The following is a 22528-nucleotide window of genomic DNA, read 5'->3' on the forward strand; positions in this document are numbered from 1 at the left end:
TTTGACCAACACCTGCCCAGTGCAGAAAGGTTAAAGAAATTGATGAACAGATTATCGATGACAGCGAAGTTGGATGATCGAAGCCTGGTAAACGGCGCTCGTAAGCTAGGTCAGCGTGCTTGTGATGCAGAGGAGCTATTATCTCCCAGCTCCCTAACCTAATGTGGCCAGAGATTGAGATAATAAAGTTAACTAAATAAACAGACACTTTAGTCTCTCAATTCCATGAAAATACTACGATATTTCAATAAAACGCTTCCATTATGAAAAAATAAATATGAAAATACCATGTGGTTTCATTAAAAACTAGATATGCATCACAAAACTATATCTCATGTTAAATACAAAAATGCCAGTTTAGTATTTCTTTAAATCCAATTCCATTATTGGTTGAAATAACTTTGTATAACCTTCTAGATTACACACTGTGATTGATGTACCAGACGACTAGTGGGTACCTAAAGAATCAAGACGACACATACCTGACAGTTGCTCCATTGAATGCTATTTAATCTGTGGACCTGCTAACAATTTCTCTGTCTCATATTTATTTTAGAGATATTATTTTGTCTTTTTTTTTCTTGTTTGTTTGTTCCTTTTCAGGTGTGGATATACACCAAAAATGCTACCATCATGTGATTGCACAGTCGTCATCAAGAGCGTGGGCATGATCATCACGCCATAGCCCATAGCGTGGGTCAGAAATCAACTCAGAATAATCCTAGCTGCTTGTTGTTTTCTGTTTACCTTTGTAAAGAATTCAGAAACAATTGGGAAGTACTAACTGTTAACTACTACTCTTTGTACTGTCAAAAAATTTTTTACCAACTCTTCGTCATCAAGTGATCCAGAACTCAACTGCTCGGAAAGAGTCATTTTTGTGTTTTTTTAAAACTTCTTTCTCGAACCAGATTTTTTAAAACTTTTGATCTCGGTGTCCGTTCTAATAAAAATGAAACGCATTTAGATGCAGGATCGAGAAAAAAGAAAGCCGCTTTGAAGTAGGGTTTGTACGGGGCAAGAGTGGTCGGAAGCAGGGGAAACAACACCATTCTTCAAAAAGAAGAGAAAGACACTAAGCAGGAGCAGCATATAAATTGCAGAGTTCAGTCCAGAAAGGTGACCAAGTCGCAGTAGAATTTCAAAGGATTTGACCAGGTGTATAGATGTGGTCATGGTCTTTGGTCAGCAGCTACTGATGCATGATGGGATCAAAGGAATATCCTGAAAAGTTGACGTCAAACTGTGTAAAACGCAAAGCAAGGCAGTACTACACATAATAACTTGTGTAAAACCAAGAATTTCCAAGAATTTGAATGTACTGCGTCACCTCCCTTTTCATAAAAATATGGCAATTTATCCAAGTATCCAATCTTAAGAATTGAGCTGGTCTAAGAACCCAACCACCGAAAGCTTAGACAGGTAGATTAATTCTGGATCTCAGCTCATGGGTGACCAGAGAATTAAGCGTAGTGGTTCTACGATTGATGATGGGTTTGTCTGGGTCTAATGTATTCTAGTATTAGTCGTGTGCCCCGGCGCCAGGACACGATGGATCCAGCTGGTCTTGGTCCAAGTCCACTGCAGGGTCTTCGTCATTCTTTGTACGTAGAAGTTGGTTACACGACCACATCCACACGTATATATTGTGGACACCATAAATTCCCTGTTGGCAAGGGCAAGGTAAACCAAGCTAAGAGGCTACTGTGATAAAGCTAGTCACACTAGCACCGATTTCTGCTTTGAAAATCAAGCTGCATATATTCTGTTAACCGGGAGAAAAAAAACAAATTACTAACTCGAGCTGATGAGTCTAATCTGGAAATTTGTTCTGTAATCTCTCCGTTTCATATTATATGGTATATTAGGTTTCTTTAGGAAAAGAGCTTGGTATACAATTTATGTGATAAGTACAAAATTATTATTATTAAGAATTAATTTTTATATGACAAAAGGTGCACATTAATAATAAAGTAATCGTCGAAACCTTTCTAAGCTCTATAATAATATGAAAAGAGTAATGTACATCCTATTCCCCAAAAAAGCTGAGCTAGGCTTACACTAGCGCGGCAAATTAAACGTGTCACCGCTGATACGCTGACAGGCACGGATTCTTTTCTGTAAAAATGAGAACCAACTTGGATGATCCAACCAGCCAGCCGTTGATTTGGATGAGACGCAGTGTCTATCTCACGCACACATCACCTCTGATGTCATACGCATTGTCGAGAGAGTGAGATCATCTTTCGCGTATTGACAGCGATGCTGAAAAGGGGGAGAAAGAGAAACCCAGCCGCCCACGCGAATGGAACGCGTACAAGCCAAGAAACTGAAGATGAATACTCTGTTATCATAATTTTATATGGAGTACAATACAGACACATGCCTGATGGCTACACCCAAAAGATCCAAGAAATGTATAGAACATAGCAGAACAGAACAAAAATTCATCATCACAATCATGCAGCATAACTTATACCAACCGTATTATACTTGTTTGCAGCTTTGCCAGTTCGCAATGCGTAATACATCCAGAATATCACTTTGTCGATATCATTGTTCAGACTGGATCTCTGATGGAAGTATGAACAGATTCTTGGAGAGTTGAAAAATCTGCCATGGGTTTGATTGGCTTGTCATCATCTTGAAAAGGAAAAACCTTCACAATGTCAAAATGCTGCCACTAGCAGTAGCTCAAGAGTTCCTTGTCCACACACAATTCCACGTGCAATCCCTATTTGACAAGAGATAAGCAAGTGAGAGGTCTTAGGCCTTAGTGCCTCGCTACTTGAAATTCAGACATTGGTTGGCAAACATTTCACTCACAAGAAAGGTGAATGGACAGCAATTATGATAAGGGCAACACCATGTCGCGAAGTATTTTGCTTCAAAGTTCTAACAGGCAATCAAGCAGTGGTTCAAGAAATTGTTTCACGCAACAATATTGTGCAAACTTCATGTATAATCAGCTGGATCCAATCCTCGGATCCTGGATTTGCATTGAGATGTGAGCATAGGTCAAAAAAATTACATGGTGTGGTACAGGCAACACTATTGTGCAAACGACATGTATAATCAGCTGAGAGGTGTCAAAACTCATATCCCTGGAGTAATCTACTGTGGAGTACTAAAGAATGGTGGTGTCTATCTTATCTAAGACAGTCCAAGACAGTTAGGGAAGGCCCCCATGTGAAAGCCTAATGTGGGTGGCTGCCATATGAGACAAGCTTGTGTTAGAAACTTCTCTGTTGATGAGGAATAAAGATGCTGATCTTGACTGAAGACAAGTTCGAGTAATAGGTTATTGCATCTGATGAACAGCCATGAATGAGTAGTAGTCTCTTCAGGAAGATAATTTTCATAATATTGATGTTTTTCAGTTATCCGTCCGCAGTGTTGAAAATCTCTTCAGATTCCATTGGAGATGACCAGTAATGGAGTAGAGATTCCACTGTCAGTCGCCGTGTGGTATTCAGCATTGAGATGAAAAACCGACAGCCATCAATCTTATACTCCTCTAGAGGATTTCTATGCCCAAAGCTCCGAACATTCACCTAGCAAAAAATTATAAAATGTGAGTTGATGACAAAAAAAAGAAGGCAATCCAAGAGGAGACAGGACATCTAAAGGGAAATACTGAAATTACCGCAGAACTAAGCTTGTTCATGTTAACCAAATGGTCCTTCCACAGAGCATCAAGTGTCTTCAGAAGTACTTCCCTCTTCAATTCAACAGAGTTTAAGATTACATGACTAATATCTTTGACTTGAGAAAAAGATAATATAATCATGACCGCACATATAACTTGTCCAGTAACACCAACTAACCATTTATTATGCATTCCCATGAGGCCACAATCAAGATCCCTCATTTTTATTTTTATCATATGCTAGTTTCTAAAAGAGTACAATTTCATAAACCACTTTTCACATGGTACTATGTACCGGAACTCGAAATGAGAACATAAGTAAATGCAGTGCAGATTACAACATCACTTGCAAAGTACTCAAGATAGATTATGACCTTGACCTCCACACAGTACAGATAGGTTTCAGTGGGGCATTATTTCCTGAGAAGACCACGATAACGAATTCGTAAGAGAAGCAAACCTCAATTCCCCTAATGTAGGCATCATGATAACGAGACTCTTGCAGCACATCAAGGTAGGTAGCTATTAGAAAATCCCCAAAATATTTCCGAAGTAGATTGACAGTGTTTGTATATCTCCCTTTCCTGGATTTTTATCACAAAAATGGAGTATAGAGAAATTGTAGATGAATGTGTAACTCCATGTCCAGAAAAAAAACATATACTTCCTCCGTCCAACAAAGTATGTCTCAAGTTTGTCAAAATTTGGATGTATCTAGACATGACTTAGTGTATAGATGCATTCAAATTTGGTCAAAGTTGAGACATCTTTTGTTGGACAGAGGGAGTATCACAGCTTACTTTGATGAATCATCAACACAAATGGCGAACCACCGCTTTACTGAAGATATTTTCTTACGGATTCCTCTGAATGCATTAGGTGGTACAGGCATGTTTGGGAGAGAAAAATTATCAGTCTCTAAAGAGGCATATTCAAGTATTTGCTCAACAGATAATTGTAGGTCTTCCTCTTGTATCTCCTTGAATGTTTCTGCAGAGCATCTCAAAGTCAGAAGAGTTAACTGCAGAAGAACGTGAACTCACTATGAATTTAGGCTTATTACCGGTCAGAAAATTCCCGCCTAGACTGATAAACTCATCCAAAAGCTTTGCCAAATTCCATGTTTTAGGTGGCTGAAATAAAATGTAATTTGAACAACTGACAAAGCACCAAAAAACATTCTAGAAAGAAATATGTCAGTGCGAGCCAAAGTACCTTCTGGGCATCAACATTTCCCAAAATAACTTCATCGACTACAGCTTGCATGTACCTAATAGCATTTCAACTAAAGGCATGTAACTGGGAAAAAAACTTTCAGTAATAAATGATTTAAAAAATTTAGAATGAATTTTTTTTTATACATAAAGAATGAATAGTTGACTAACGATAATGATAAAGTGAAGAATATTCGACAGTATCACTTTAGCATCAGATGGGAACGGGTACCTCTTTCCTAAAAGAAATTTACCAGAACTCATAAGGCTGAACTGGCAAGCTAGGAAAAGTGGTTTTCATTCAAAACAAAAGTGAGCATGCAAGCAAAGAAATTTCTGCTCACGGGAGCAGTAGCAAGCATCAATGCTCACATAAAACATGCTAAACAACTTGCAAACTCTTAGAAAACACAAAATGAAATATCATCACATAATGAACTGAAGCATAAATCCTAATGATATAACAAGCTGATTATCAGCCCTACTTACTAATATGCTTCTGACAGGAGTTACCCCACTTCCACGTAAGAACATAGTGTTTCTACTCTTAAGATTTGATCCAAAAGAATGCAGTAAGTTAGAATATGATCATTACATCTCAGTTCAATTTCTTTTCTAACTACACGTGAAATCTAGATAAGAGATGGCATGTTAAACTCACTGGAAAATTTGTTCACTGCAGCTTTCAGAGTCACCTGATAATATCACCTGTCTAAGACTATAGACGTGTTTTCTTTGGACCTATCAAATAAGCAGAGTTCATGAAACAAAGGATATGTTACATTAAATGCAGAAGGACTAAGAACAACAAAAAGGGCAACCTTTTCATTCGGGTACAAACATCATGGTTTATATGAATGAAACACAGGGCATTACAATGAATGGTAGTCTTTTGCGACCAGTAAAATATGATACAGAAAAAAGACAAATTTAATAGCTGGAATCTTCTATATCTAAATAGTTGCAATCCACTAGCTAATTCTGCTGCTATTTCCTTAAGCCACATCATCAAGAGACACACTAACAAGTTCTAGTTATTAACTACACTGTTGATAACAAAACCAGCCTATGTTATTCCTATAAAAAACCAGCAATATGTAGCAACATTTGTTGGCAGAATAACTTAGTTGCTTCCACAGCCACACGGTAGATGATCATTCCGTTCCGTTCCATTCCATGCCTTAATTATTATTTTCTTTGATGAGCAAACATTTCCAAAAGTTTTCAGCAAGCGTCCCGCGGCAACACGTGGGGTATCATCTAGTTTAGTACAACAGCCAGGGAATAAAACTATAGTATAGAAGTATATCGACTGGGAAAAAAATATATGTATACCTCCAGGACTTCATCAAACTCAACAAGACTTTTCCTTATGCCGAAATAATACTTCTCTGCATTGATTTGAAGGCCTAAAAGCTGCATTTTGAAAAGTAATAAATGTGTAAACAAAAAGTACAAGACAAATAGACTCTGTGCCAAATGACAAATAAGTTTGGCAAGTCAACAAATGCAATGTGACCTGTTTTACAACAGCATTGCTCTCGATGGCTATGTCTTCATCATTTGTTATCCTTGATATAAGCCTCACGGCCCATTCAGTGTCCAAATTAAACTTCCGGAACATTTCATCTTGTAAGCTGGTTGACAAAAGTTAGAGCTCTTAAATTCAGACATTCAGTAAGTAAAAGGAGCTTTATATCCTACAATAGTTTAGTATAGCATAAGTATTGATGTTCAGGAACATATATACCTCACCATAAACCGTGTGGACCCAGGATCACCTTGTCTCCCAGCCCTACCACGTAACTGTTGAAAAGGTTGATGATTTGAGATCATGGTGGCAGTAAACATTCCATGACACAGAATTATATCCTCAGTAAGCATTTTGTCCAAGGAAATGAAAAATTCCACTAATTCAATCAGACAGACAACAGATTACATCAAAAGCACAAAGTCCTCCTTTTGGGCTTAATTTCAGTTTCTCTCAGAAACTGCCTCTCCCCCAGCTTCTCACATAAGCTGAACAGTAAATTCGTTTAGGCTTCTAAACTAGCAATGAGATTACTAGTTTGAAAGCTTAAACAAATTTATTGTTCGGCTTATGGGAAAAGCTGGGGGAGGGTCAGTTTCTGGGAGAAACTGAAATTAAGCCCAAAAGAAGGAGGCCAAAGTTTGCATGTGATGCTTTTGAAGAATTCTCAGACTATTCAAACTATGAAAGAAAATAAAAAATGAAACACAAATAGATAGAAAACTAAATTTGTTTACAGTAAGATGTACTACTAACTAACAAAATAAAACATCTGAACTTGGTAGATTCTGTTTTTAATTCAGTGCCAGTTGATTCTACGTTTATTTGCCCCAGGGTAAACAGCTTATTGAAAATGTTTGCTCAAAGACACACTCCTGCTAGCTACAAATTTATTTAGTTTCAAATCACATCTGATATAAAAAAAAGAATATGCATCACGCCTTACAGATGATACCCTGCAGCATCAGGTATGTCTTACTTGGTTATCTATTCGGCGTGATTCATGCAAAGAAGTTCCTATTACATGAAGCCCACCTAATGCCTTCACCTCAGCACCTTCCGTCAAACAATGAATTTCACAATCCGTTAAGACAGTGATGTAAGCAAGTGCTATTGCATCACAAAGAGGGTACATCTCAGTCACTTCAGCCACACGCTCTTGTAGTTTCTCCATCCCAATCGTATTACTCATCTCAATAGACTCCGCAATAGTGGATTTTGCCTTTTGAAAAGACCATTCATTTCTTTCACTTTTTTGAACATATTTTGCTACAAGAACATGTGAATGAGTGAACCACAAAATAACAAAAGTTGCTACAGGTAATAGAATATGCAACCATTGATACTCCAATACTTTGGCTTACCCATGATTGCAGCTTTGGTAAGCAGGGCTAGCGATGATGGCCCAAGTTTTATCTTGGAGAGACCCTACCAAAAATAAAAGGGAACAGTGAGAAACACCTGCTAAGTTTAGAGTTGATGAAAAGGGCGAAATGAACCACCTTGTGGGATGTGGACTCCCCTTCAGTTTCAACATCTGGGATGTCATGAGTCAGAAATGGACGTATATTATCTTCTAAAATCTCTTTTGCAAGCATCTAGCAAGAAATTAAAAAAATGATCAGGCCGTGAGGTGAAACATCTGTGCTAGCTTTCAGTATATTTTATGAAGGGTCTAGGAGGAAAAGAGATCACATATATAGATAAACTAACCTTAGGGTTACCACCTAAAATGATATCTGTTCCTCTGCCAGCCATGTTTGTTGAAATTGTAATTGCATGTTTCCTTCCAGCTTGTGCAATTATCTCAGCTTCTCTTGCAGCATACTGCCAGGAACCAGTCAAACATGGAAGAATGAGTTAAACTAAGAAGTAGGAGTTTACATACCTTTGGCCTCGCATTAAGTACATTGTGAGGAATATTACGGCATTTAAGAAGATCTGACAAGTATTCCGAACTCTCAACACTGCAACAGGTAGACACCATTACTTCCAAATGTAGCAACCACACAAAGTGCAGAAATTACTGTTAACATGGACTGTTTATCCGTATGAATGGTACCAAGGGGCGGGGGTACTATAGCAATGGCATGCATCGAGTATTTTGACAGTTCTTCCCAGCCTAAATAGTCCTGCGGTATAGATTCATTGTTTGGTATCTCATATGTTACTTATTTAGGTTATTGTAAGGGTCTACTTCATAAGGAGGTCATCATTATCATTGCCAAGCAGACAACAAACAAACCAAAGTTCATCAGGTAAAAGATTATTTCTTCTCCTTGGCCCTATGATACACCCACTCTACTTGGTTTGGGGACACCTCCATCAGACCTAGGGTCCATACCGATGCACACAATTACATTAGTGTACGTGCCCACTCAGCAAATGACAAGATTATGGCCGACTGATGAGACGACAGGCAGTGGTTGACATGCAGGGCACTTTGGGAAAGATAATGCAGAATTGGACAACCCTGCCAGCATTCCGGTAGCAGGAACCTCTGTTTGTTCTGACATCGCTGCTCCCAGTGCCAACACTGCTACCGGCATCTCGACTGGAGTGACAAAAGAAGAGAGGGGCTGCTGTTTCGTGGCCATCTTCCCAAAGTCGACGCTGACACCGTAATTCAGTGGTGGTGTGGAGCGTGGCGGAACGCGTGTGGGAGATGACAACACGGTAGCGTCCTCCCACCTCTATCACATGTCATGGTGGGAAGGGTGCCACTGCTGCCTCGCACTGTCTACCCTTGCTGCCACCATCCCACAAGCTTCCTCAATGCTAGTCCGTGCTAATGGTTTATCGCCTTCACCCTCAACCAACATGGATGCCTCACACAGCTCACACACATGACACTGTGATCATTCTTCGAGTGAGGAGTGTGGTGCTCCTGAGGAAGCAGCCCACCACAACAGCTTGACGGCAAGTTGTCGCTAGGTAAGGGAGAAATTGCCACATGCAAAATGTATTACACATGCACCATTCATGCATGAGGGCTATGATTGTTCTTTCAACCAAGTTATATAGTATTTCCCTAACTAGTTTAACAAGTTTCCTAGGATAAAGTTAGTTGCTCAGTAACTTATTTATAGGCAGGTTATTATTTGGATTGTTTATGTCGACTTGTCAGGAGAAGACACTATATTAGGAGCTCATTGTTATCGTCATCAAGCAAGCAATAACTTAATCGAAGTTTTGTTATATCCTCTCCCTGCCATTGTGGTCTGGCTACCGCAATGGTGCCTTGCATCAAGGGACACCTCAATCAAACCTAAGGGCCCTTAACCAAGCACGCACATTACAGAAGAAAACATGTGAGGTGTCTATCTTGGACTTCTCTATTCCTTATCTATGTTTGCCCTTGTTAATTTGAGAATATACACGTGAGGATCTCCTTACAGAAAATTCCTACACCACCTCACCATTTTATTGAATAGTTGGGACTGCTCTTCTCGTTCTCTAAAAAAAAGTCTACAAAGAAAACAACTCATATTCCCACAAGGGGCAAACTTATGAGCAATAAGTTATTTGCTCTTTAGGTTATTAGTCTGTCCTTGCCATTATGAATGAATGAGGGATTAGCTTATCTGGTTTCTCAGCATCCAACCAAAGAACTGTAGCATGTAAATATTCCATGGTCCAGTAGCCACATGTTTGAACATAATATGCTCCATGTTAAGCTTGGTGATAGTGGTATACGATGCAGCGCAAACAAGACTACTTCTAGGTTGCAAAGAAAATATACCTTGTAGTTCCAACTAAAACAGGACGACCCAATTGAAACATAGACTCAACCTCTTCCCGGACATATTGCCATTTACCTCTTAGAGTCTACAGAAAGCAATAGTATCCATCAAACTTTTTTTCATCATAAAAAGAAGAATAAATTGGGTCTCTCTTGGGCATCACTTCTCAGAAGCCTTACCGCAAAAGCTTGGATAGGCAAGTCCACCCGTATATTTGGCAGATTCGTGGGCACCTCGATAACTGGCATCTTAAACATCTTCAGAAATTCCTTTTCCTACAGAACCAGTATGATCATATCATTTGATCATAAATTATATAAACAAAGAAATTATCCAGGAAGTGCCAAGTTGATGTCATACCTCTGTCTTAGCAGTACCTGTCATCCCAGAAAGCTTAGGGTAAAGCTTAAACAGAGACTGATACGTAATTTGAGCCACAATTACTGAATCTGCCTGATGAATTGCAATTAGCATTGCACCCCAGAAACCATCATGAAATTTCACAAACAATGACAAAACTAACAAATAGAATCATATATAGTTCAATAGGTATGAATTGGCAATAATGACCTGTATTTTGAGGCCTTCTTTCGCTTCTATTGCTTGATGAATACCATCAGACCATCTTCTTTTCGATTCGACTCGGCCAGTTAGCTGGAGAATAAGCATAGTAATTGACAAACAGGCAGTGTGAAATATAGGCTCAAGAATATCTAATGTATCTGAGATAGAGCTCGGAAAAAGTTCATAAAGGCGAGTTAAAACATTCATATCCTTCTCAGGTTACTAAACTGAATATCTATCATGCATTCATGCCCCAAAATTTCTAACCCAATTCAATGCGCAGCTTCATGAACAAAAAAAATCAGGCTATGAATAGTACAAAATTGAAAAAGAAAGTGAAGAATATCCTGCTGATACTTTTCGGTCTGATTTTTTGTTTCTTGAGCTGTGGATTGAATTTACGTCTGAATTTTGAGTCGTAGTAGATGCATGTTGTATGCATCTTGTAAAAAAAAAACCAGTTTTCTCCAAAACATTTGGGATGGCTAATTAGGGATGTGGTACACTGGTCACCTCAAGGTGCTACTGCACCCAATATGCCAGTCATTGTACTTGTAAATTGTATAATGAGAAGAGAAGAAACTTTGCTATGCATTTAACATCAATCAAGTTCGGTCTTTCAAACAGGAAACCTGGAATGTCACCATCCATCAATTATTTAAAAAGTAATGGCATACTAGGGCACTATATATGGCAAATAAGACAACATGAAATTGAGAGAGCACCTCGTTAATTATGAGAGCTTTTCCATTCCTGATAATGTACTGTACATCCCTGCGGTAGAACTCTTTAGCCTTCAATGCGTTCATCACAAATCTGTAGCATTTGACAAGTTTAAGGTTAGAGTCAACAACAACAACAACTAAGCCTTTTGTCCCAAGAAAGTTGGGGTAGGCTAGATATGAAACCCAAACAGAAATTTGTGGAAACTAAAAGTAAACAGAAAAACAAAGAAATAATCAAGGTTCAGGCACATGTATTGCAGATTTCCATGCAGCCCTGTCGGAAGCCAGATCTTTGGACACATTCCAGTCTTTTAGGTCCCTTTTATCTGCCTCCACCCATGTTAACTTAGGTCGTCCTCTACCCCTCTTAGCATTATCAAAGCCCTTTAAAATCCCGCTGTTTAAAATCCCACTGGTTGAACCTCTCATCCAGCTGTGTTATTTAACACTATCCTAACAGCCATTTGGGTGTACTGTGACAACGGATGTCCACAAGTGGGCAAGCATCAAAATGACTTCTAGACAACTTATAAGAGTGCCATGGAAGAATTGTGATACTTCTGGGTAGCTGACAAGCAATTTTAATACTTTAACAGAACTGCATTGCAAAAGCTGGGTTGACTAGTTGGCGGCCAATAGTTGCATATAGAAAACTAACCACATCAGACAAAAAGCTATAAAAGAAACAACAGTGATGGTACCTTGCCCATGGATCATTCTCATCCCACAGATCATTGGTGCCAAGAATCATCTCTGCATAAGAAACTCCGTCCTCTGTTAGATCTATATTATTGCCCTTCAGCTCTACAGTATAATGCTGCAGAAATAAATCAATATAATCACTTTAACTGCGATATATTAGGAACCATGAACCCTTGAAATGTTTAGTTTCAACGAATACAAAAAACTCACAGCACCCTCCATGAGAAGGTCTGCAACTTTGGCAGCAACTGGATACCGTGCTGCTTCTCGATTATCCTAGTACAAGACAGGAAAAGCTAATGAATATCATACATTTGACGGGTCAAGAAATTCATGGCATTGGAGGAATAAGGTTAGTGGAAGAATTAGCGATAAAAACCTCTCCACTTATTAACAATGGGTTTCTTCCTTCATCTATAAGCACCGAGTCGACTTCATCCACAATAGCAAAATGGAAGGGCCTTGGCCTATGAGATCATGTATTACACAGAAATTAACAAATATAGGAAAACCACAATTCTGAAAAGTCAGAGAGGACAGCCTCAAATGTACCATCTCATAACTAGCTGTTCTTTCTTTCGTGATAGGTTGTCACGAAGATAATCAAATCCAAGCTCCTGTTGGTTATGAACAGTTTTTAGAGGAATTCACAATGCTGCAATGCATAACCAAGATAAGCAGATAACGGTTTTATTAACAAGTATACATGTTGGTCACAACTCCCAGGTAGTGTCCAACTCTCTATGCAGATATCGTACCAAGTTACCAGAAGAAAAAAATGTCTCCTCGAAGATGAATAGCCAAATGATAAACTAATTGAAGTTGCTCTGCTAAGCATCTTACCGAGTTGTTGGTGTATGTAATATCACACCTGTAGTTGGCTCTCCTCTCATCAGACTTCATACCCGCCTATGCATATGTCACAGAGGAAATAGTGATGGCAAGTTATACTTTGCCTCTGATGATATGTTTCTATAAATACTGTAACAACGGCAAAACCCAGTGTTTACAAGCCAGAATGATAAGCGGGTTTAGAAAAGTACAACAGCATTATGCTCAACGGTGTGAATACCTGAATGAGACCGACAGTTAGACCAAGAAAACGATGAACACGACCCATCCATTCAGCATCTCGCTGAGCCAAATAATCATTTACAGTCACCACTGAAAAAGGGTCATAGTGCTTATAAAATGTGAAGAAATAGGGCCATCGACATGGATGGCTAACTAGAGCTTAGCAATGGAAATGTCCAAAGCGGATCAGATCAATGTATCTGGGAATATCAAAATATCGACCTGGAATAACAATCTTTTTGGGCTCATTAAACAGAAAGTAGAACCAATCCATGTAGCAGTAACAAGTTATAATTACTCATGCATAAATTATTTAATATGGTTGTCACAAACTCCAATCGGGAATGTGGTGGTTTGAAGAACATATATGTGCATTGTGCTCATGCTACACCATGCAGAATGTATAATAGATTCAATGGTAAAGCTTAATTTGCAATGTTTGACCAGAAAATAAAACTAATCCAAACTCAACATTACCATGAACCCCATCCCCTGTCAGAGCATTGAGATAAGCTGCCAAAGTCGACACGAGTGTTTTCCCTTCACCAGTCTTCATCTCCGCGATGCACCCATCATGAAGCACGGCACCACCAATAATCTAACACAAACACATAATGAAACAAAGCTCAAGCACCCCCAAGGAAACTCCTGCACTACATCCCCACCCCCTATCCAAGCAAAGCCAGCATACCTGAACATCAAAGTGCCGCATGCCGAGCGTCCTCCTCGCCGCCTCCCTCACCACAGAAAACGCCTCTGCATAGAATCAAACACACAACAAATGCTTTCAAATGACAACTCTGGGGAACCTTGCAATGCAGCACTGGACAGAAACGGAAAGAGCACCCACCAGCCTGGACGTCAGCGAGAGTCTCCCCACGGCCCAGGCGCGCGCGGAACTCTTCCGTCTTCCCCTTCAGCTGCACGAGCACCATCCACGTCAAAAGAAACAATCGGGGGAAACAAGAATTGGGGACTAGCTAGGGAGGGTGTTTCCGAGCGGCACGGCACCTGTTCGTCGGAAAGCCTCCGAAGCGGCGGCTCGAGCGCGCTGACGGCGGCGATGAGACGGTGGTAGTCGCGGACCACCCAGGCGTTGAGGCTGCATAGGTCCCTCCAGGAACCTCCCTTGGCCGCAGCGGCGGCGGTGGTGGTGGCGGGGGAAGGGGAAGTGGCGGCGGTGCAGGAGATGGGAGGAGGCTTCCGGGTACTTCTCTGGGGCTTGGCTAGGGGAGTGGGCGTGGAGTTGGGGGAGAGGCGGCGCGCCGGGGCCGGGAGGAGGAGGAAGGTGGGATGGGAGGAGAGGGAGGAGGAGGAAGCGGTGGCCATGGAAGCGAGAGACCACGGAGAGAGCAGGGAGAGGGAGGGAGGAAGGCTTACATGTGGGGCCATCAACTCAGGAAATTGGGGCATACGGTTGAATATTGTTTTTTATGCTAGTATAAAGAGTAAAGTCCCTTGACTTGAGAAGCATGTGCAAGTTAGTTCTTAAACTTACGTTTTGGACGAAATCAGGAAATAAAAAACATTAAATGACTAATATACAGTTTTTTTATACATCTATACGCTCCTGGAAGTGTATCTTCTAATTCGGACCGTCAATTAACCAACTGCTGAGCTCTGCTCTCCCTTCTCTCTGACAGTCGGGCCCGCCTGTCAGGTCGTCTTCCACCTCTCCATGTTCTTCTTTTCCCCCCTGCAGCTGACGCCCGCGCTTGCCATCCCCGATTCCCCGCGCCCGCGCCGCCACTCGCCGCCATTCCTGCACCCGCGCCCCGACCCTGCCTGCGGCGACGCCCGCCGCCATCCGGCCTTGCGCCCGCGCCTGCGCCCGCCCCTGCCCGCGACGCCGCCCGCCGCCATCCCCGTGCCCGCGCCGCCGCTCGCCCCAATCCCCGCACCCGCGCCAGTCCCTGCCCACGCCTCGAGGAACGCGGCCTGCTCCCTGGAGAGGCGCTACTTCTTGCGCAACTTCGAGCGGCGCGTCCGCTGGTGCTCGCGATGCAGGCGCCGGGGACCAGGGAGCTCGGAGGTGGCGCTGCAAGCTTAGCTGCTTGGTGGGGGAAGAAAGAAGGAGAGGAAACAGAGGAGTGCTGGGGTTGGGGGAAGAGATAAGGGAGAGGGAGGAGGGCGCTCGGTGCTGGGTATAAGAAGAAGAGGGGGCAGCGAAGAATCTCTCATGAATCACTCACTTCTCTCTGACGGCCACGGGAAGCCAAGGCTGGGCACCAGGAGGAAGACGGCCTGACAGACGGGGCCCATCTGTCAGAGGGAGAGAGGGAAGAGAGAGTGCGGGCAGATCTCAGACGTTGGTTAATTGACGGTCCAGATTAAAAGATACCCCTTCGTGCGCGTATAGATGTATAAAAGTACCGTATATTAGTCACTTAATCTATCTATTATCTATTATCTATTACAATATATTACATTGGAATCGGTGGTGATGAGTGGGCGCGTTGGTCGGTGTTGGTCGGTCAAGTTCGTTAAAATTACAATCAACATGTCAATGCCCCTTATTTTTTTTCCCTCCTGCCTTATTCACGATTTCAGTAGTAGAAATTCTACGGTTTAGATTTACCAAAAGTTATCCCACGGTCCAAATTTGTCACAACATAATACGAACAGTCCTAAAATAAATCAATCTCCTTAGCATGAAATCCAAAATTCTTCGTATCCATCTCAGTATGGAAATTAATCCGAATCCAAACAAAAAATCTCGGTATCAATCTCAGTATGGAAATCAATCCAATCGAAAAATCAATGTCCAGACTTCGTTTTCATCGACTCATGCTTGATACACTTTCCGTTGTTCCGCAGCATTGCACGGGTTCTTTTGCCAGTGTACTTTAGTTTTAAATTGCTCTGCCTGGTCGTGCATTATCCTGAAAACGCTGCATACACAGATCGAGGGAGTCAAGGACGAAGAACAGATCGATCCGCAAGCCAACTCGAAACAAAAAGGACCACTCCTGAAGATTCAATTCCGATGGATCCAAATCCCATGGCGAGCACCTTGATCGGCACATCGTCCCTGGGGAAGAAGATGGAAGATCCTCAGGCAGCGGCAAGGCTCCCGGACGACCTCGTGCTCGAGATCCTCGTGCGCGTGGGCGCGGCGGACGTGGCCGGCCTCTTCCGCTGCGCCACGGCCTGCAAGCGGTGGAGCCGCCTCGCAGCCGACCCCTCTTTCCTCCGCCGCCTCTGGCCGCCGCACGTCCTCTGTCATCGGGTTCTTCGTCGAGCTCCGCCCAAACCACTGAGAAGATCTGTGGCCGACGGTAACGCCCGTGGCCGTGGGGCGGCCTTCCCCGGTCTTCATCCCGTCGCCACGGTCGGCCATGGCTTCTCCCTGCGGGTCCCTCGAGTCCCTTGTCCAGGGCGTCGCCGCCGGGCCTTTCGACCGCGTGGTGCCTCTCACCTCACGCAATGGCTTCCTCCTCGTCCGCCTCGTTCCACCGCACGGAGGCCCGTTAAATCCTGACATAAGCGTGCTCCGTCTCGCCGTTCGCGATCTGCTCGCCGGCACGTCCGTCCTCCTGACATTGCTACCGCGAAACCCCAACTGCGTATATTTCAGTACGAAGATAAGCTATGCCATTCTGACCGACGACGCAGACTGCTACCCATTGCTCGGCTCGGGCTACTTTAGCCTCCTCCTTCAAAGTGCTTGTCGTTGTCCTGGGCCGACAACTTTGCAAATTGTACACTTTCATTCTCGTCCACCGAGTCGACGACGAGGTGGAGCGGAGCAGGCAGGCCTTGGTCTCATCTTGTGGATGATCCCCACCCTTAGATGGATTTTGGGCCGTCCAGTGCGATTGTATGGCGTGGCATGGTGCGATGGTTCGTCTGGGGCACGACAGGGGATTACATCCTCAGCGCGAGCATCCAAACCGGGCAATTGTCTTTGTCCACGACAAACACCTCGATCCCAATTACAGACAACAACATCGGATTTTATCATACACCACTCCTGAGCATCGCGGCCAACGGGTTGATGTCGTTGCTTTACCTGGTCACTTCGGGGAGAGATCCGGACACGGCAAGACGACGACGAAAAGATACGCAAGGATGCTAATAATGTTAATGCAGGCTGGATTTTCACCTCGGTAATCAAGCTAGAACTGCCCGAAGGGGAGAAGCAGTACATGCCATATGAATGGTGGTTAGCAGAGAAGAGTGGCACGTTGCTTGTCAAGGACGTGCTGAACTAGAATGTGTATGTTGCTGATCTCGAGACAGCCTGATGGAGGAGGTGACGGACTCGTTTTCTCGGTGTAATGGGCACTATTTATACCAACATTGTGCCCTTTGAGATGGATTGGCCAGCGTACTTTCGCATCTCGGCTTGGGAGCAAGTAGTAAGACTTAAATTATTTTTGTTTAAGGATCTGTTTGTTCGTCCTCCATGAATGATGGCGTGGTATGTGAGTTCGCCATTGACAACTTTGTCATATACGTGTTCTTACATTTTATTTATTTATTTACTGTTTGGGTTGTGTGCATCTTGTGATGCTGTGGTCAGGTTTAAGAAGACTCCATTTTTTAAAGAAATAAGTACTCACTAATAATCGTGGTTCCATATTTGACAAGCCTATGGATACTGACGGGTAGAGAGGAACCGGGCGGCGTGCAGTGGAGAGGAACCGGGGGCGTGAGATTCACTGGTTGAGGTGTAGGTCGTGTGAGTTATGATGGGCTAACCAGCTGAGTGGGCTTCTCCTTCTGGGCTGGCCGGGCTCACAGAAACCAACGGGTTTACCGGGCTACTCGCGCGGGAGGCTCGTTTGTTCGGATTGTTAGGCTCGTTAGGACTGTTCACGGGCTGAAACAGGTGTTGGGCTCTTACCGAACCGAGCAAACGAGACGACAGTACTCGTTGGACTCGACGGGTAACGATTCCCGGCAGCAGACTTGACGGTTTTTCGGTGCCTTCTTTATGCTCGAGACTAAGGAAGCAAGAGGAAGAGTGAGGGTCGACAGGCAAAGAATGGCTTGAGTGAAAGCTGGAGTGGCACAAGACAGATTGAAAGCAAAGGGAATAGCTCATATGGAAAGAAACATATATAGTCAATTAAATTCTAAAGATACCCGTAATAAGCGATATTATAAAAGATTCAGAATGAATGAAGACTTTATAATAACATCGGGTTCCCGTGCAGCCAATGGGATTGGGGGAGTAGTTCATAGTTCCCCTCTAGCCAATCCTAAAAGTTCTTCTGCCTTCAATCCAGTGGTAAGCCTTTCAAGTTTCCAGCCAGTAGACAAGAAATTAAGTAAGTAATAGACTAGGGATAGCCATCAGAAAAGGGAAAGCCTGTCTCAATCAGTACTTATTTTTTGGAAAGCCAGGTTTTTTTATATGAAACTCAGGCAAGAAGACGAAAAGACGTTCACGTTACCAATTCCGTCTCGTCTGATCTTTTATTGGTTTTTTTCTCTCGTGCCCTTCTGGGCGGTACAAAGAACTGATGTAGGGGTTGCCGCTCCTTAGTTCATCTCTCGGTAGAACAAGGCACCTATGCGGTGGGTTCGACTCCCACAGGAGCGTACATTTCCAATCGATTTGGTACTTTTCTTGATTCAGAGTTCTTGCTGTCCATTACAGATTCTTTAGCGATGTAAAGCCATCAGGCAGTAGACCGGCAAGGGAACGGCTGTCTCGGTATTCGTTCTTGAATCAGTGACTGAGATTAAGGGCTAGTGATCCATCTAATCAGACTAGTGGGGCATCTTTCTTTTCGTAGTAAGCAACTCTATTGAGAAAGCTCTTTCTTGACCGAAGTAAAGAATCATTGTAGTTCCTCTTTAGGCGAGCTACTTCGTTCCTATTGTTCCTATTCTCCGATTCTGAATAGGATCAGGTTGTAATGAACCAAAAATACTTCGCTAAGGTTCAACCGTTTCGCTACGGTTTTCTTCCAATTTATTCTAAGGAATCCTGATCAAATAAAAAAAATAAAGGCCTTATAAGCGAAGGCACCTTTCTCTGTACGGAAAAAGGAAGAAGATGCTGCTTCGGCTTCCGTTTCTAGCTCTGCTTGAGCTGCTTCGTCTGTTTCTCTTGATGTGGATGTCGGTGAGTCAGATCTCTTCTCTCACTTTCGGAGCACAGTTGGTCCTCAATTTGAAAACCGACAAAGGTGACTTCTTCCTTATTCACGCCTTGATGCACCTTTTTCGTGTTCAATCTCGCCTGAGAGCAGTGCATCGATACCATTCGTCTTGAAGAGCCGCCCTGACCGAATAGAATCCTTTGATATCCGTCTTGCCTTCTCAGTCCTCCTTATAATCTCATCCCATAGGTCTCAGGGTCCCCTCCACCGACCCTTGTACTATCGGTTTCCGGGCGTGAGCCAAACCTAGGGCTTGGAGCGAAATATAGCTTTGCTTCCTTTTTTTCTTTAGTCAGAAAGAGTTCCCAGCTTATAGTCAAGGCTATAATAGTTATAGTTTTATTTCTCATTAGGGAAGGCGGGCTCGCAAGCCTAGCCTTATTTTTAGCGGCCGGGAGGTCTTTTCGCTAATGTGAGAGGCAGCCTCAACCACGGTTCAAGCACCGGCTCACGACGGGGCTTGATCATACCTGGACCTACTTCATTTTCGACTCCTGTAGGTTAGGTTACCGATTTTCCTCCGACGAATCGGACGATGACTCTAGGTGAGGGACTTAGGCCTATCAACGGCATTCTGGACCTGCCTTTCTTCTCACTTGATAACAGATCATCTAGCTCTCTTTTATAGTATAGCCAAAGTCTATCTGGGCACGGAAGCTAAGCGGGCTAAGAAAAAGGCTTGCTGCCAGCTGATGTAACCTGGTCGACGCTGCATCTCCCGCCAGCCATGCACACGGAACGCGATGCCTCCAGGACTTAATTAAGCTTCTGTTCAAAACCTGCTCATTTAATCATCAAACGCGCTTGTAAGACGCTGTTTGTTTGGTCTTTTTCAAGTTCTTGTGCTTCTAACAATTTCAAAAGCACTTCTCTCGTTTATACATGAAGCTGAGAAGAAGTACGTCCGGAGGTGCTTCTCAGCTTCATGTGTAAACGAAAAAAATGTTTTTGAGATTGCTAAAAGCACTAAAATCTGAAACAGAAGACCAAACAAACAGGCCATGTATGGGCTAGCAGTACGTACGTTTGTCTGTCCACGGTCCAGGTTCAAAGAGGAAGAAGCTAGAAGAGAGGCCCCCGCTTCCCTAAGAAAAAAAAGAAAGGCTTCGCTGGGGAGTGAATATTAAGAGTGTATATGTGTATGTATTTTAGCAGCATCGAGAAGGAAAGGGTTGTACTGTCACACTAGAAATTATCCTCTGTACGTACGTACACCACTCGCGCATGATGTGCATCTGAGGTCGGTGTTCTCGATCATCGCTTGGACTATATCGATGTGCGTATCTTGTTTATTAATGTGTTGCGTGTACGGACGTGTTTTGAGTTAAGCAACTTGTTTATCGATCATGATCTACCTCTCGGCCGGCCGGCGTATCGAATCAACCAAGGAATCGATGCCTTGCCCTATGCCCAAATCTTTGCTTTTGGGAAAGGCAAAACATTCCACAACGTACGATCGAAATGATCACGCAGGCCAGAGCCAGCCCTAGAAAACTTGTTCACCTGATCAGAAAGGAGAGCGCCATTGATTAATTAAGTTGGCCTCGATCACACCGACAGGTAAAACTCTCGTCTGTAACGTACACGAGTAGAACGAGACGTCGCAGAAATAAGGCAATTGGAGTGTACATGAGACTTGCTGTTCAATTTGGTTGTTGGGCCGGCCGGTCGGCCTCGTAGCCTTTTCTCTTCTGCTACAAAAAGGAGGAGAAAGAAACACGTATATCGACTTTGTACGTAATGTGTACACTTGGGTTCCTTTCTGGAAAGGTCGATACGTGTCACGTATGTTACTGGCCAAACATTTCCTTCATTCCATTCCATGCGTCTGAACCTAAAGTCACACAGCTGATTAAAATACGGAATATCTACTTGTGGTTTTAGTCGCAGCTATTCCCCGTTCCTAAATATTTATGCTGTTTTAGTGCAACAGCATAAACGGAGGGAGTACGTGGTACGAGCCCAGGCCCGACATTTGGAATAATGTGCAGGGACTACGCATTGCGCGTCAGCTCGATCTGTCAGGCTGCCGCTCAACCAGCGGACACGTACGTTACTCACATGATGATCATGTACGGTCATCGATGCATGGAGATCGAGCTTAAATTAGCAGGGCATGCACCGACCCCGGCCGTAATGGTATCTCTTAGCTGTGGTGTTCTCAGCTAAGAGGTTCGGACGTTGACTCGTCGTTGGATCTCATCAGTTAGCCTATGATTAATTGATTATGCTTGTGTGGGATATGAGATCTTCGCATAATGCAGTACTAGTTGTGTATTATATATAATTCTTCTCGCTGCCGGGCGCACCGAGGAAGTCAGGAAATAAGAAGATGATCGATCATGGGAGTTTTTCCGATATCGGTTGGAGCTACGTACGGATCGACCTGCTGGCCTCTCATTGATCCTCACTTGTCTCCAACGATTGATCTCTCAAAATTAGTGGCATAACTAATCGCCTTTTGGTCCGTTGGAGCCATATTCATGTTTGAACAAGCTTACTAGCACGCTTGGTAATGAGGTGTACTATACTCGGTATATATGAGCCAGCTAGCGGTCGCATGCTATATATCCACTCAATTTGAAAATTCAGCGCCATACTATACGCCATCGATATCAACAGAAAAGATCACAGTGGAAACCGGCCTCGTGTGAAGAAAAAAAAATAGAACCAGGCACACGTAGCTAGTGCGTGCGTCTCCACGGCTAAGTAATTAACCAACTTTAGCTAACCGGCCTGTATAATGATATAACTAAACCAACCAATTCAGCGCCATACGGATACGACTCCAGCTCCATGTCGATCGATCGATGGTGTCATATAATCTGAGATATGAAATACAAATCGATTTCGTGGCCGGTATGGGAAAAAAAAAACTACGGGAGCTAGCTCAGCTCTATGTTTTTCTAGAGAACAAATAGTGCTGCCATGCCAGCTAATTAATCTCAAGTGTACTAATCTTTTTTTCGGATAAGTGTACTAATCGACCGTTGACACTTTGCTGCTGGAGCGCTGGCACCTTGATCACCGGCCAGCTGGCACCGGCACAGACAGAACGAATTAAGTGGCCAATAATCCAGTACACGAGTGCAAGAATAATTAGTTGCGCACGTACGTGTGTGCTTACCTGTGCGCAACATACTACTGTATGATCTTGCACCGTTGGCATCGATCTAGTTAAGCCAGGTGAATCCGTTCATTATGTGTGCA

The 22528-nt window shown here is 43.1% G+C and overlaps 2 protein-coding genes across 4 annotated transcripts; both read right to left on the reverse strand.

Annotated features, from left to right (window-relative positions):
• Positions 1-2870: 2870 nt before the first annotated feature.
• On the reverse strand, positions 2871-14952 carry LOC100825147 (protein translocase subunit SECA2, chloroplastic). Of its 3 annotated transcripts, none has more exons than XM_003577702.4 (30): positions 14214-14937; positions 14053-14122; positions 13894-13958; positions 13680-13800; positions 13201-13292; positions 12972-13037; positions 12681-12745; positions 12508-12595; positions 12339-12404; positions 12128-12243; positions 11427-11517; positions 10708-10791; positions 10498-10590; positions 10317-10412; positions 10137-10222; positions 8283-8361; positions 8108-8221; positions 7897-7992; positions 7759-7822; positions 7374-7663; positions 6614-6669; positions 6383-6500; positions 6199-6279; positions 5525-5604; positions 4865-4919; positions 4713-4782; positions 4450-4639; positions 4110-4233; positions 3647-3721; positions 2871-3554 (listed from the first exon to the last, which is right to left on the reverse strand). In XM_003577702.4, exons 1-30 carry the CDS (start codon positions 14613-14615, stop codon positions 3381-3383), a joined length of 3267 nt encoding a protein of 1088 aa, XP_003577750.2. In that variant the 5' UTR covers positions 14616-14937; the 3' UTR covers positions 2871-3380. The 3 variants fall into 3 exon arrangements, 1 of the variants encoding a protein (XP_003577750.2); XR_001407885.2 differs by having other exon boundaries at positions 3412-3554; positions 4024-4233; positions 14214-14945; XR_001407886.2 differs by lacking the exons at positions 2871-3554; positions 3647-3721; positions 4110-4233 and having other exon boundaries at positions 4468-4639; positions 4865-4948; positions 14214-14952.
• A 972-nt stretch (positions 14953-15924) lies between these two features.
• On the reverse strand, positions 15925-17486 carry LOC112268782. Its single transcript, XM_024454891.1, has 2 exons — positions 16215-17486; positions 15925-16093 (listed from the first exon to the last, which is right to left on the reverse strand). Exons 1-2 carry the CDS (start codon positions 16684-16686, stop codon positions 16080-16082), a joined length of 486 nt encoding a protein of 161 aa, XP_024310659.1. The 5' UTR covers positions 16687-17486; the 3' UTR covers positions 15925-16079.
• Positions 17487-22528: the final 5042 nt, after the last annotated feature.

This window comes from Brachypodium distachyon, chromosome 4, assembly GCF_000005505.3.
Source record: "Brachypodium distachyon strain Bd21 chromosome 4, Brachypodium_distachyon_v3.0, whole genome shotgun sequence".
Lineage (NCBI taxonomy): Eukaryota > Viridiplantae > Streptophyta > Magnoliopsida > Poales > Poaceae > Brachypodium > Brachypodium distachyon.

What these genes read in the sequence shown, in the direction of transcription:
- LOC100825147 (XM_003577702.4), bottom strand. Translation starts at nt 14,615, where the DNA reads ATGCCCCAATTTCCTGAGTTGATGGCCCCACATGTAAGCCTTCCTCCC. An exon ending in TAACTGTCGGTCTCATTCAG is followed by an intron (nt 13,038 to 13,200) that starts GTATTCACACCG and finishes ACATATGCATAG; the next exon opens with GCGGGTATGAAGTCTGATGA. An exon ending in GAAATGTTGATGCCCAGAAG is followed by an intron (nt 4,783 to 4,864) that starts GTACTTTGGCTC and finishes ATTTTATTTCAG; the next exon opens with CCACCTAAAACATGGAATTT.
- LOC112268782 (XM_024454891.1), bottom strand. Translation starts at nt 16,686, where the DNA reads ATGTCAGGATTTAACGGGCCTCCGTGCGGTGGAACGAGGCGGACGAGG.